Genomic DNA, 15615 nt, shown 5'->3' with positions numbered 1-15615 from the left:
CTCCTCTGATTAGCGCCACCCTCTACCCCACGCACACAGTGTGACAGTCCCACAGTTTCCAGAACACACTGTGTTCTCTCTTGCCCGTGGACTGTGGGGCCTCCATGCTTGCTGCTCATTCTCTTTGGAAAGCCCTATCCCTGTTTCTTTTTTCTTTTATTTTTTTTAAATATTTTATTTATTTATTCATGAGAGACACAGACAGAGGCAGAGACGCAGGCAGAGGGAGAAGCAGGCTCCCTGCGGGGAGCCCGATGTGGGACTCAATCCCGGGTCTCCAGGATCACACCCTGGGCTGAAGGCAGATGCTCGACCCCTGAGCCACCCGGGCATCCCGCATCCCTGATTCTTAGACTCGGATGCATCCATCAGAACTCAAGTGAAACGAGGCATCACCTCCTGCTTGAGGCCTCTCCATGCAGGTGTGCTGGGCCAGGCACCCCCCGGGTGTTCCCACCGCACCCGCCGGTCCACCGTGTCTTAGCCCTTACACACTGTTGTGTGCCTGCAGCCTGCGCTGAGCTGGACACTCCTCCAGGACACGGTCCCCGATCTCGTCTCTGTTCGCCTTGTCTGGCACGTAGCAGCGACTCCGTAACTGGCAAATGGTTTCATGAATATCTTCCCCCTTGTGAGACAACAATGATGACGATGACACCGTACTTCCCAGTGGTGGAGCGCACGTATCATGATCCACTAAGTTTGAAATTAATGTCAACATTTGGGAACGTCGGCGTAAATGCTTGGGCGAGGGGAGGGGCCTAAGGGCTCCCGGTGCTGTGACCCGTGTCGTTTTCTCCAGGTAGGAAACTCTTCGCAGGTGAGTGTTGACATCACAGGGCAAGAAGGCAGAGAACGTCAACTGCAACCCTTTTGTGTTGTTTTATTTTGCGTCGTGTTGTTTTTTGTTCTGCTTTTTCAGGTCACAAACGCTGCTGCCAACTCCCACGGCCAGCTGACCCTTCACGTCAAGCCTTTCCTCGTGTGTGGAGGGGACGCGTTTACCCAGTCCAACTTCGACGGCTGCATCACTTCGGCCTTGTGCGTCGTGGAAGCTTTAAAGAAGCATATTTAGCACCTGTGTCTTTATCCTCTACATGAGCTTCGGGGTTTTGTGTTCACAGTTTCCCGTTATTGATTATTTCGCTTTCTATTTTGTTGAGAGAAGTGACTGGGAAGTTTTCCATATGGGGTATAAAATTGATTTTTATGATTTTGGTAGTTACAGCACCCCGTGCTAGGATGAAAACCCCTTGTCCCCTACACCTTTCGCGGCGTCTTGAATTGCCGTGACGACTCTTCGTTAGACGACTGGTCCCCAGGAAGCGTGTCAAGTCGAAGGAGCGGTTCATGCTCCAAAACCTTTGCTCTTTTGAAAATTTCCATTCCAAATAAAGAATGATTATTATTATCAGCGCCTCATTTTTAATCTTCAGATGCGTCCCGGATTCGGTGTGCCTGCCTGTCGCTGAGCTACAAGGTTCCCCCAAACTGTGGACAACAGAGTGTGAGCTCTGTCTCTCTAGTTACTAAGCGATCCCGAACTCCAGGTCGTAGATGTCGTCTCTACCGTTGTGGTTTGCAGGGCAACGGACCCACAAACCTCTCTTTGAATCTTCGCGACATAACCAGATGCAACTCGACTCTCCCAAGTCATATGGTGGTTTTTTAACCTTAAAAAAAAAAAATTCAGTCTTAACATGAAAGGTAAAAGTTAAATAGAAACCGAGAGAGAATATATCGATCCTCACCCTCTGCTGCCCGTTGGCTGGTGCGTTCCCTTCACGCGCTCTCCAGGATGTGCTGTGGCATTTCGACCGCGTCGGGCTTAATGAATTTAATACAACAAGAAAATTTACTGAACTGGAAAATAGATGCACTTAAAATAGTTCGATATTTGCCAACTTACTGGTTCAGCATATCACCCACATGCTTCAGTGACCCACCTGCTTCCCGTCACTCGCTGCCTGGACAGAAATTGATCTCCGGCCTTCTAAACAAGCTACTTGTCGCTAACGGAAGAGGGCACGGAATGTGACTTCTGGGATGATGAGATGAACAATATTGAGATTTCTTTCATCGTTTTGGCCCACATTGGATTAACATTTGTCTTCCTTTTGGCTTTACCCTCAACGCGTGGCAGAAAAGACATTCAGACGTGCCAACTGTCTTGTGTTGGACTAACGTAGCTCTGGAACCATTTGACCGAAAGCATCCTGGAGCTTTAAGAACAATGTTCTATTCGTCTCACGAACGCGCATCCTCCAAAGAAAAGAGCAAAAAAAAAAAAAAAAATACTTATGTGGGGTTCGGGGGCGAGTTACTTAAAGAAAAGATTCTTCTAGGTCATCACTGAGGACTTCTATTATCCACTCGTTTAAATGTGTTTCCCTAATATTTCTGCATCTGTTTTGAGAAATCTATGGCACCTACGGGCAAAGCCTCAACCGTGCTTAGTAGGTAAATCATTGGTACTGAACTATTTTAGGCATTTTGAAAAGTCATTTTACGCGTAGATCCACCTCGGCAAAGAAAAGGCCAATTTTCTGCCGCCCGGATAAGGAAATAAAATGTATCCAGTGCTTGCGTTCTTTATTTCCATCCACGCCTGTTCCTTCAGATCTTGGAATTGGCAGAAAAATATCTTGGGCTGGAAGGCATCCCAGTGGGCCGCGAACGTCGGATGGCCGGGATGCCCTAAGATACCCAGGGCCAGGGTGTCCGGCGCCCCCAGGAAATGGGGGTCGGCAGTGTTTGGAGCAGTTGCCGAGGAGGATGTACGTCAGCCCACAGGACCACACAGCACTGCGGTATTTCCAAACAAGAACTTTTATTAAATCAAGCCAGCCAAGGAAAGCTGCTGTGTTTTGAAAGGAGCGTATTTAAGTGAGAAACGGCTTGAGCAGTGGGGTGATTTAATACTTGTTAGCTGATAAATATAGCCTTCGCCAGAATAAGACTTTATGATGCAGCGTTGAAAAGCTTAATTACTGAAGCGTCTATGCAGGTCCCTCTTGCTCAGGCAGCCAGGGTGACAAATTATAGCCATGGAAGGGTATTTTTCACCGTTGGCATTTCTGAAGCGGAGAAGTATGTCTAAAAACATCGGGAAGGCAGTAGTAATCCCAGACCAGCTATTGCTGAGGGGAAGAAAGGACCCTTCATTGAGTCACCAAGCTTTCTGTGCAAAATGCCACCATCCCCGCCCCCTGCCTACCCACCACCTTGGTGAGTAGAAGGAACAAGGTCAGTTGTACATTCATCTGGTGTTTTACACGCATCCAAGTACATACGTGTCTATATTCACCCAAGTAGGTGCCCACCACGTGTGTTCTGTGTAAAGGATATGCTCACACATACGTGCGTGTGCCCGGACGGGGACACACTGTGCACGTAATACACTCAACGGAAACGCCAGAGGCGGAGCCCTCGTGTCTGCAGGCCGCCTCCACTTCCAGGGCACCGCGCTGCGGCAGCGGCCGGCCCTCAGGGCTGGACTGGGGTCTTGGCTGCCGCCGGTCCGGCCCCACCGTGCGGCCCACCCAGCCCGCCTTCGCCTCGGGAGCCGACACGCACGCTCAGGTGATGTTCGGTGCGTCTGAAAGGGGCTAAAGGCTCCAGAAGTCCAGGCTCCGCGGCTGATACTCCGCGATTCCCACCTGCTGGCTCATTCCCTCGCTCGCTGTGAGGAATCGCCGGTCCCGGGGATGCTGTGCACCTGTCCTGCCCTCTGCACACCTGTCCCCGCTCCCATTCCCCTGCCCTCTGTCCTCTCCTTCCCACCTCTGCTTTGCCTCCCGCTTCTCCCGCCGTGCCCAGTCCTCCATTCTCAGAAACCCGGAACGTGAGCGCAATCACGTTGGCATTCCTAGTATTTGCGGTTCCCTGTTTTAGTATTTTCCCCCCCTCCCCCTCCCCTAAAATTTTAAACAATCTGACTTTTTATTCGAGTTGGTCAGGACAATCCTTATTTTGATTTTCAGAAGTAATGCGAGAATTTAAAGCTGACGATCGCTCCCAGGGATCTCAGTGCTAAGAACCCACACGGGTCTACGCAAAGCGTGGCTCCGGGCTCCGTGCTGGACGCAGTGGAGCATAGTCCGCGATGTCCACCCAAAGATTCCAGGTAGGGGCGGACAAGTGCCCCCTGGAGCGGCAGGCAGGGCAAACGTACACGCGCTGTCATCACAGGCAGCGAATAAGATCCTCTAGCTCAAGAAGCTGGGAGCCGTAAAAGAAAGAACTAGGTTGCCCTGGGAAGGGGGTCCCTGAACGGATGCCGACGTGTGTCCGTCAAGCACGCCCTACAGCGAGCGGCCCTCCCTGCGCCCCAAACCCCGGCTGACCCGGCTGACTCTGGTAGTCTACGCTGCCCGTGCCTGCGGTGCAGACAGGTGAGTGCCCCCAGCGGGGAAGGGCCCCGTGGAACCCAGAGTGTCGTCTGCGGGAAGAAGACAGAGGCCCGGCAGACCTCAGAGTAGCTGCCACAGCCCCGAGCTGCCCGGCTCCCGTTGGGCAGGGGCCTGTGCTCCAGCCAGTGCCATCCAGCCAGGGGAGCCAGGGAAGGTTGAAACGTGCTACGGTCTTTGTTCCCTCCTCTACGGACAGTGGCGATGATCCGCGGAAGGGTTCCCAGCGGCCTGCGGCAGGTGGGCCTGCTCGGCAGACGGAGCCCTGAAGAGCGTGTCCATTCAGAACACACGGAGAAAATTAAATTAATTAATTAATTAATTAAATTTAAAAAATTAATAAAATAAAATAAAATAAAAAATTAATAAAATAAGATAAAATAAAATAAAATAAAATAAAATAAAATAAAAACAGTAACACACGGAGAGTCCTAGGAACCTGGGATGTCCATGTTTGGAGGGGCTCGGAGGCCACTTAGACCAGTTCGTAGCCCCCCGGGGTGTTTGAATCTTCATGAGGAACTACAGAAAGCTGTGGATCTTCTCCTGAGAGTGACAACAGAAATGCACATAGACACATAGACTCGTCGCCCTGTTCTGGAGTCTGCTGGCCAGCTGCCTGGTTTTGTAAATAAAGTTTTATTGGAACACAGCCTTGCCCATCCGTGTGCGTTGTCTCTGGCCGTGTTTGCCTTGCAACAGTAGGGGTGGGCGTTGCCACAGAGACCGTATGACCTGCAAAGCCTGAAAGAGTTACCATCTGGTCCTTTAAGAAAAAAAAATTGCTGACTCCTGTTCTGGAGGGTTGCAGGCCTCGCCATCTATTTTTAGACGCTCAGAGGTCTGTGAACCCCAGATTAAGAACCTCTAAATCTCAGCCCTATCACTTTATGTAAATACAGGCTTATCTTAGATCCACACATCTGGTCCATTGTTCCTTGATCCTAGGCCTCGTTGTAAAGCCTTTAAGGCACGCGGGCAGCTTTGCAGTTAAGAGCGCATCCTCTGGAGTTAGACAGATCCGAGTTTTAATCCAGACTTTGCGCCTCATTGTGTGACCTTGAGGCCCTTAAACAACCTCGTAGCCTGCTTCATCATCTGAGGAATGAGTTCAAGGATTTTTATCTCATTTAACTCCAAAGATTGTTGGGAGGCGTGAATATGCAAACAACCCTCGCAGGGTGCTGGACACACAGGAGGGGCTTAAAAAGACGATGGGAGGAGGAGAAAGGAGAAGCAGAGCCTCCTGGTGCTTGCAGGCTCCCGTGAGGGCCAGTGTCCTTTGCATTTACGTGGGACACGGGAGAGCTGACGGCAAGGCGAGCGAGCGAGCGAGCGTGCTGAGAGCAGATACGCGGCCACACACAAGCTGAAAAGCTCCGGGTTTCTTCAAACCTTCGGGTAACGGAACGGCGGTGTCTACCTGAGACCGGCTCCGGGCCACTTTCTCTCGTTCTGCTCCAGGTTGGTAAGTGGACCCCTGTCACTTGGGGGGATAAGGTGGCTTGCTCGATGCGGACTTTGGGAGGAAGCCGGGGTGGGCGGCTCCCGGGAGTAGGGCAGGCGTACAGTGTCGGCCCATTCTCTGCAGTGAACCGTGCCTTCTCCTCCGCGAGCCTGTGTGCAAAAACCTGCACGCTTCCACGGGATCCTTCAGATTATTTACTCTGAAATGCTGTGAAAACTGGAAGTGGGTTATTTTCACGTTCTTCACATGTTTGGCCGAGGATACAGATGCGTTTCCCGTCCTCGGCCTTCATTTAAAAATGAAACTCAATCCCTGGCAGGTTCCGTGACACTGTGGTGGCTCCATGACACGTCGAAACCATTGCTTACTAGCTGTGCGATCTTGGACCAGTTCCTTAGGTCTCTAAGCCTCAGGGTGTTCGCCAGTAAAATGAGGATACTAATTTTACCCACCTTAGGATTACTCTGAGGCTTATAGAGTATCAATGTAAGGGCTTTGGCTCGTGCCTTGCAGCTAGAAAATGCTCGATAAATTTGAGCTGTCGGCGTTACTATTATCATTAGTGAACTGTGACTTAGGAAAACAGCCATCTGGCCAACCACCACTGCATTTGCAAGTAGTAGAGATGCTTTAGACTCGGCTGGGGAGCCAGGCCAGTGTTTGTGAAGCTCACTGGGGACTGTGCTCAGGTGCCACTGCAAGTTTGGGCTCAGAGTCAGAAATCCTTTTTGTTCAGAAATCCTTGTTGACTCTTGAGTGAACGAATGCATCAATGCCCTATGGCTTCTTGCTGTGCTCCTTGACTTACGGGGCACCCGGCTTCCCTCCAGCCAATCGGCTCTTCCCGCCCTGTGACACCACTCGCGTGTGTACTTACTCATTTAGCATCTACTTGCCACCCAAACCACAAGACCCACAGAAGCGGGGCCTGACATACGGGAAGTACACAGTAAAAATCTGTTGATCCAGCAAACGAATGAATTCAACTAATTAACATTTCTTATTCTAATTTTAGCAAATACCAAAGGGAAACAGTGCTGATACAGAATGATCCCGTAGAACAAAATTGTACCAGCCTTGTCCCCAGTAGAGGAGGAAATCACGGCGGTACCGACCCTCCCCCAGCATCGCTCCTCTTCAGAGTCAATAGGTGATCTCGGTACTTCACGCTGCCTGCCGGTATTTGGCAAGTCCTTATTTGGAGGTGGGAAGATGTGGGAGAGCTGCTCTACCATTTGAAACTGCCTAATAAACACTTGCGCTTCACTTCTCATCATTTTGCCTACTATTTAAAGGTTTCTGCCTACGAAGCCAAAAATTCGAGCAAAGTAATGAGCCAGATTACAGAAGCCTGCTGAGTCTGTTTTTAATATCCTACCTGAAAAGCTGGAGACCTATATATTGGAATTCATTAAGACTACAGATAATTGAATTACCTGGAGAGGGAGCTTATGTGAATTTCAATTTAATAATTATTAAGCCACAAATCCCTTTTTTTGTACCAACTTCTACACTGATGTCTTTCCAGAATGCTTGGTTCACTTTTTCTTTTCTTTTCTTTCTTTCTCTTTCTTTTTTTTTTTTTTTTTTAGTGCCTATACATCACATATTATGGTATATGGTACACGTAGCATATGAAAGTTGAATAAATCTTGCAAAGCTTTAGAACTGAGATTTCATTAGAATATAGCAAGCTCCATGAGGACCAAGATTTTTGTCTTTTTCCTTCACTATGGAATCCCCAGTATCCAGAATCATGCCCGGCACATATTGAATGACTAATTCAAGAACATTCAGACCATCAGCAATTAGGAAGCTAGATTATGTACTTAAAACATGTAGCAAAGGAAATGGAAAACAATTCATAAATTCTGACAAGGTACAAAAAATGAGAATGAAAAAACTTTGGGTCTTACTTAGGAATATGTAAGCAAGTTCTGTAAGGATAGTGATCATGTCTAAATTATCTAAAATATTTCCCCAACACCTAGCATATGGTAGGTCACATAGTAGACCCTGAATATATTTTTGTTGAATAAGTAAATGATTAAAAGAGCAAAATGCTTTAGGGGCAGCTGGGTGGCTCAGTGGTTGAACATCTGCCTCTGGCTCAGGGCGTGACCCCAGGGTCCCGGGATCGAGTCCTGCATCGAGTTCCCTGCAAGGAGCCTGCTTCTCCCTCTGCCTGTGTCTCTGCCTCTCTCTCTCTCTCTCTCTCTCTCTCATGCATAAATAAATAATCTTTAAAAAGAAGAAGAAGAAAATGTTTTAGTGAAGATGAGCACTACATTCTAAAAAAGCCAGAAGGAACTTCTGGAAATACAGCATTTACAATGGTCCATCTCTGTGTAGTTGGTGTGCTTGCACCAGAGTGGGGGACGTGATGCTTTCCCCATGCAAACAGCATAGCTCCCATGGCAGCGAATGCTGCTACTGTGATTTATTACCTACCTGCAATGGACAGTGAAAGTCTGTTGGCTTACATTTTCATTTTCTTGGTATTCTTTCATTAGAATTGATTTAAAGATGAGAGTTAGACCTAGTGTAGTACTCACTCCTGTAAGACAATCACAACCTCAAACGCACACACCATGTCTTAACCACTACAACAAGCCATGCTTATTTACCCTTTGGAAAACAAACTATCTGATGCAAACCAAAAGATGGCCAGAAAACAAAATGTTAATGGTGCAGAGACCATGGTGGAGAAAAGAAATCAGCAAATGTCACTTAATTGAGAAAAGTAAGTTCTACATTATAGAAAGGACCTAACAGGGTATGCCTGTATTTAGGAAATCCATTCATTTGATAATCCATATTAATAGTTGCAAAAATAAAAACCTTAACAATTATTTCAATGGACACTGACGATTATATCACAAAATTAACATGTATTACTGGTAAAGGCTTATGGTAAACTCAGAAAAGGGGGATGCAACTTAGAGGGATAGACTATTCTAAAACTGTTAACAAGTATCACAATTAGGAACAAATCAGTGGAACCATCTACATTAAATTGGGAAGAAGTCAAAAACCCTCACATCAGCGTCTTGAAATTTCTAAGGATTGCATCAAGGCATGGAGCATAGTTTTTTTTTTTTTTTTTAATGTGACCATATGGAAAGAAAGACAAAATAGGGGGCACCTGGGTGGCTCAGTCGGTTAAGCTTCTGACTCTTGGTTTCAGCTCAAGTTGTGATCTCAGGGTCCTGGGATGGAGCCTCACCTGGGGCTCAGTGCCCAGCACAGAGTCTGCTTGTCCCTCTCTCTCTGCTCCTCCCTCTGCTCTCTCACTCTCCTTCCCTCCCTCCCTGTCTCCCTCTCTCATAAATAAAACAATCTTAAAAAAAAAAGAAAGAAAGACAAAATAGTTAGGATTGCCATCAATATGATTATACTCCTAGAGAATTCAGGTTAACTCACTTCTGGAATTAATGAGACATGGCTAGGGATCCTGAATTGATTGATTGCCAAATGATATTTTATAAGCACTTGAATAAGTCAGAAGATATACCATATCCATGAAGGGGAATAGTGAATATCATTACTTTTTTCACTTTCCTCTAATCAATTTATGAATTAAACATAACAACAATGGACCTTTTTAAGACAAAAAGATAATTCTAAAGTTCACCTGGGAAAGATGAACAGGTGAAAATAGCTAATAGTTTTTGAGCAAGAAGGTCATATATGTGGGACTTATCAGCTCTTCAGACATATTGTAAAATTGGATAAATAAAAAAGTTGACCATTGGTTCTAGAATTGACACAAATCAATGAAAATAATGGCTGTAAAAGCATTCAATGTGAAAAGGGAGCATTCAAAACCAATAAGGACAAATTATTTAACAAATGATTTCAGGAAATTTGGTTATCTCTTTGGTAGAAAGAAAGAAGGAAGAGGGAAGGAAGGAGAAAGAAAAAAAAAAGAAGTCAAACGTGGTTCTATCCTTATACCATGCATTACAATAACTTCCAAATGCATTAAATGGGTAAATAAACAAATATGCATCCCCCCTAAAAAATAGAGGAAGACATAGATATTTAAAACTCTTAGAAAAAGATACTAAAGGTTTACAGACCAATTATTAAAATACCACTTTGAAATTATTAATAGTAAAAGTATAATATCTTTAATATAGAGAAAACTCCTTACCAAAGGTTAAAATTTTGGTATTTTCATTTTATTTTTTCAGGAATTACAAATTATACAGATAGAAATCCTGTCTCTATTCCCTTTTAGTTGCTCTCTTCCATCACAAGGAAACTACTCCCATATTTAAAATTGTATCATTTTATTTTTTATTATTTATATCTTTTTTTCAAATTATGTTGGTACTTTTAAATTATGTTAGTATATTTATACTTTGCTTTGTTTTCATAAAAATATGGTAATGTTCTTTTAGTTTCTAAATTACAGCATAATCTATATAGTCATTTAGAACTTTCCCCCTCTGTTATATTTTTGAAATTTTTCCGTGTTGATATGCATAGATTAGTTTATCCACTTTCATTACTGTAACACTCTTCCATTTTATGAGTCTATGAGTTTATTTTTCCATTTCCCCATTGATGGACATTGAGTTGCTTTAAATTTTTACTATTGCAAACATCGTAATAAATACCCTTGCACGGGTCTCTTTTATGCTTGTATCTTTTTTTTTTTTTTTGCTTGTATCTTTTTTTTAAGTTTTTTTTTTATTTATTCATGAGAGACACACAGAGAGAGAGAGAGAGAGGCAGAGACATAGGCAGAGGCAGAAGCAGGCTCCATGCACCGGGAGCCCGACATGGGATTCGATCCCAGGTCTCCAGGATCAGGCCTTGGGCTGAAGGCAGTGCTAAACCGCTGAGCCACCCGGGTTACCCTGCTTGTATGTTTTTTACAAAACATGATGTTAAAATGTATTAAAACTGAGTTGTGAGTTCAAGGGAATATGTTGCATTTTTTTCTGTACCCTCTCTGTCTTAAATAATAATTTGAAAATTAATAAAAGAGAAATATTGTGAGACTACCTTAAAGCCAGTTGATAAAGTGTTCCCATGATTAAAATAGGCGGGCCCAGGTTGGGATGAGAGTGAGATTGGAAAACCTACGTGATGAGAGACCCTCAGGGAGATGGCCAGGCCCCTGTAGAGCCAGAATCCTGCCTACTTCGTCTACACAGCTTCCCTGGAAGCCAAGAGCCTCTGAGGGTAGACAGGGAGCTGTCAGGTTATTGTGGTGGTTTTGAGTTAGAGACCATTCCTCTAATTTCCCAGCTCCAGGCACTGGTATGATTCTAGAAAGTGGGGAGAGCAATCTCTACAACCTCCCACCAAATGACGGATTGAATTTCCCCTCTGGCTGCTGAAAATCAGGGCAAGCTGTCATATTTTATTTGATTAAAAAAAGAAAATAGGGATCCCTGGGTGGTGCAACGGTTTAACGCCTGCCTTTGGCCCAGGGCGCGATCCTGGAGACCCGGGATCGAATCCCACGTCGGGCTCCCCGTGCATGGAGCCTGCTTCTCCCTCTGCCTATGTCTCTGCCTCTCTCTCTCTCTTTCTCTGTGTGTGACTATCATAAATAAAAAAAATAAAAATAAATTGAAAAAAAATAAAGTAAATTTACTCATATAACATTGATTATAAAAAAAAAAAAAAAAAAAAGAAAATAACCACCATGAGATGCCACCTCACAGCCACTAATGGCTGTTATCCACAAACATACCAAAGCAAAACATACCAGAAAGTAACAAGTGCTAGAGAGGACGTGGAGACATTGGAACCCTCGTGCACGCTGGTGGGAGCGCGACGCGGGGCAGCCACGGTGGAAACACATGGTGGCTCCTCAAAAATGTAAGCATAGAATTACCACGTGACCGAGCTGGCAATCTCTCTTCCAGGCATATGCCCAGAAGAAGAGGAAGCAGGGACTCGTGCACCCAAGTCCACGGTGGCCTGAGTCGCGGTAGCCAAGAGGTGGAAGCTTCCATGACGGATGAAGGCGCGAAGAACAGGAGGTGCCCGCCGGACCACGGACTGTCTCGGAGCCTCCAAGGGGAAGGAAATGCTGACCCAGGCACAGCGTGGCCAAAAGCTTACGCTGGGTGCAATAAACCAGTCATGAAATATGTGCAGTCCACCTAGACGAGGTGTCTAGGGGAGTCCAGTTCATAGAGCTGGACGGCAGAACGGTGGCTGCTGGCGCTGGTGGGGAGAGGGGACGGGGGCTGGTGCTGAGCGCGTGCACAGGCTCAGCGAGGGAAGATGGAAGGATGGTGCCCATGGCTGCAGGACAGCTCAAGTGCGCTTCCTGCCACAGAGCCGTACGCTTGAGGGGCGCCTGGGGGGCTCGGTCAGTGAAGCATCTGCCTTCGGTTCAGGTCATGATCTCGGGGTCCTGGGATCGAGTCCGGCGTCGGGCTCCCTGCCCAGTGGGGCATCTGCTTCTCCCTCTCCCTCTGTCCCTCCCTCTGCTCGTGCTCTCTCTCTGTATCTCTGTGTCAGTTGAATAAATAAAATCGTTTTTTAAAAAAGAACTGTACACTTAAAAACGGTAAGTTCGGTGTTGTGCATATTTTACCACAATTTTTTTTAAAAAAGGAAAGAGGGCAGCCCCGGTGGCCCAGTGGTTTAGCGCCGCCTTCAGCCTGGGGTATGATCCTGGAGACCCAGGATCAAGTCCCATGTCAGGCTCCCTGCACGGAGCCTGCTTCTCCCTCTGCCTGTGTCTCGCCTCTCTCTTTCTCTCTGTGTCTGTCGTGAATAAATAAATAAAATCTTTAAAAAAAAACACAAAAAAATAAAAATAAAATAAAAAAGAAGAAAAGAGAAAAAATTGATATTTCTTACGAAACCGGGAGAAGGCCATTTTTACAAATCTATGAGAGTAAGGCCCCCTTTCATTATGTTTCTGTTCTACTTAACATCCGATTTAACAGAAGTGGCCAAAAAAGAGGAACAAGATACACACACAAATAAATATATATAAACACGTTTTGCCTAGTAAGTAATCAATATATATACACATGTGTATGTGTATATAGAGAGATGTAGGTATGTGTAAACATATACTTTATATACAAGTTTATATAAATAGTATATACTCATATATATACATAAAATCACGTTCTGCTTCATGAGTAAACAAAAGCATGCAGGTTAAAAACCCCAGTGAAAGGCAGATTGGCATCTTTTTAAAAATTACTAAATTCTAAAAAGAGATCAAAAGTGACAGAAGTTAAATTTTTCACAGCCTCTCTGCGTCGTAAGCTGGGAGTACGTATCCAATGTGGTTTCTTAAGCATGTTTTTTGACTCAGTAATCACACTTCTAAGAATCCGGCTCAAAGGAATCATCAAGGATGCAGACAAAGACGTATTTGTAATATGTGTAATTCCAGCATTAATTATAATAGTAATAGTCTAAGTCAACACTACTAGGTTGAAAAAATTCTGATAGATCAAAGCAGTGGCATGGAGGGCAGTCACTTGAAAAGCACACTTGCCCATCCGGAATAATTCTTACGATGTATTGTTAAGAGAAGAAACCCAAAATACGTAGCATTCAGGCCAGAATATATTTTGATCTTCATTCTTCTAAAACATAAGGTGTGTGTCATGTGCATTTGGGTGTAGATGTATGTGAAGAAAGGAAATATCCTGAAATCCCAATGATGGTGCTCATGGTGGTGGGATTTTAGGCGATTTTTGTACTTTTTTTGTTTTCTATTTTTCTATTTTATACTTTTTCTATAGTTTTACTATGAACGAACAGGCAGCTAATGGACTCTGTTTTAAGATGCCTCCGAGGGCAGGCCCAGGCCCAGGAGCAGCAGGAGAGCAAGTGAAGCTCGTAACAGCTGGGAGGGAGGCGGGAGTCACCAGAGACCAGCCTTGCCCACCGGGCCTCGTCCTGTAAACCTGCAGGAGAGAAGGTCTAGCTTCTTAGAAAATACACCCTGAGTAGAGTAAAAGGGCGTTTTGTCCACAGTGAACTCTGAGATGGCTCAGAAAAAAAAAATATTAGGCCAATAGGTAGGGATAGATACATAGATACACAGATGGATGATAGATAATTGATAGATAGACAATAGATAATCGATAGATAACTAAATGGGGGGGGTGGAAGGGAGAGCGAGAGTATACAAAAGGAGCCAAAGTAGAAATTTTGGTGAGAGATAACTGGGGATCTTTGTTCTACTGTTGCATCCTTTCTATGAGCTTGAAATTATATTGAAGTAAAATGTGACTCCACAAAAATAAAAAAAGAGAGAATTAAAGGCCTGTCAAACCCAGTGATGATGACTAAGGCACGAATCTAAATCACCAGGCCTGCTTCTCCGTCCGCTCATTTATTTAACCAGCATCAACTGGGGGCCTGCTCTGCGCCAGGCCCTCCATTCAAACACTTGGGGACGCGCAGGGAGGAAAACCTGCCGTCACCGCGGTCCCCAGGCCCAACGCGCGGGTCTGGGGCCCCGAGACTGAGCTAGCGTCTCCGGGCCCTGGGGTGCTGCTTATCTGCACGGACGCAGTGTCGCTCTTCAAAATACGGCCTTCGACTCAGAAGTGGTTTGTGACAGCCATTTGTGGGCCAAAAAGTGGCTTCATTTTAATTAAAATGACAGAAAGAGAAAGAGCGGGACTGCTGACGCCTGCTGAGGAGCGGCCCTCCTTGCGTGACACGTTGGCCCTGGTGCCCTGGGTTTCGCGCAGCACATCCTGCCGTCGCCCTGTTCAGCCCCGTGCCCGACGGTCTCACCCCGTCCCACGCCGGAGGGGCCGAGAGGCTGGGGCAAGTGGGCTCCCCAGAAGGGCCGGGTGCCTGGGACTTCTCCCGCCAGCGCCCAGGCTGCCTCTCCCACAGAGTCCCCCGACGGGCGTGCCCGGGCCTGTCCTCGGGGCAGAGGGGCGCATGTGCCACCGGGTCCCGGGCCGGAGGGCTGCGGGCTTGGCGCAGGCCCGGGCAGGTGAGGGTCAGGTGCAGCCCCGCTCTTCTGCCCCAGACCACGGTGCCGGCTGTCCGCAGCCCGCGTGAAGCCAGCTGAGCCACGAGCCTGCCAGCGACCGGGGCAGGGCCGTCCCGCCGTGGGGCTGTGGGGCCGTGGGGCCATGGGGCCATGGGGCCGCGAGCCCCGGGGAAGCTTTGCAGCAGCCCGGGGGTGGGAGGTGCAGAGCTGCGCCGGCCCGTGAGCTCAGCGGCCTCCCCTCCCTCTCGAGCCCCAGGAGTGTCTCCCCAGGAACCGAAAGTGGAAGGACTCAAACGAAAAACTGCCAACCTCACCGAGACGACGATTCCTGTCCGGACCCGAATCTAGGAAGCGCCCCCGACGAGCCCCCAGACATGAGGCTGCTCGTCAGAGGAGGAGAGAATTAGCTCCTCTCAGATTTACTCAGTGACGCTTCCGAGCGCTGGAGGCCAACCCTTCGCCCCAAACCAGAGCACCGAAAGGCCCGACTCGGTGCACTCGCGGTGGAAATGCCTGCTCTCCAAGGCGGGCTCCGACGCCGACACCGCAAGCCAAAGATAAATAACAGAGGAAATCCTTGAGACCACGACCTCCCGGTGACCCCTGAGAGCTAAATCTTTGCTAGACCTCAGAATATCAAACAGGCCACCAGCCGGCCAAGAGCAGTTTGCGCACGAACGGCCTGGAGGCCACCTCGGCACGCAGGAGCCTGGCTCTCTAGAAGCCTGAGAAGAGAAACTCCAAAGGAATTTTTGTTGTATTCCCCAAAACCAAGGTTTGAC

The 15615-nt window shown here is 47.0% G+C and overlaps 1 protein-coding gene across 5 annotated transcripts in view; it reads left to right on the top strand.

Moving 5' to 3' along the window:
* Positions 1-15615, top strand: part of RNLS (renalase, FAD dependent amine oxidase) — a 277680-nt gene that overhangs the window by 244183 nt on the left and 17882 nt on the right. For 2 of the 5 annotated variants that reach the window (XM_038576059.1, XM_038576056.1), the window contains one exon: positions 923-1411. The exons of 2 other annotated variants lie outside the window; for them this stretch is intronic. In XM_038576059.1, the coding sequence (XP_038431987.1) occupies positions 923-1101 (179 nt within the window). In that variant the 3' untranslated portion in view covers positions 1102-1411. Of the gene's footprint in view, positions 1-922; positions 1412-6892; positions 7148-15615 lie in introns of those variants that run through there. One more of the 5 variants, XM_038576058.1, reaches the window with a different exon arrangement.

Source organism: Canis lupus, chromosome 26, assembly GCF_011100685.1.
Source record: "Canis lupus familiaris isolate Mischka breed German Shepherd chromosome 26, alternate assembly UU_Cfam_GSD_1.0, whole genome shotgun sequence".
In the NCBI taxonomy this organism is placed as follows: Eukaryota; Metazoa; Chordata; class Mammalia; order Carnivora; family Canidae; genus Canis; species Canis lupus.
This window is presented reverse-complemented; position numbering and strand designations above follow the sequence as displayed.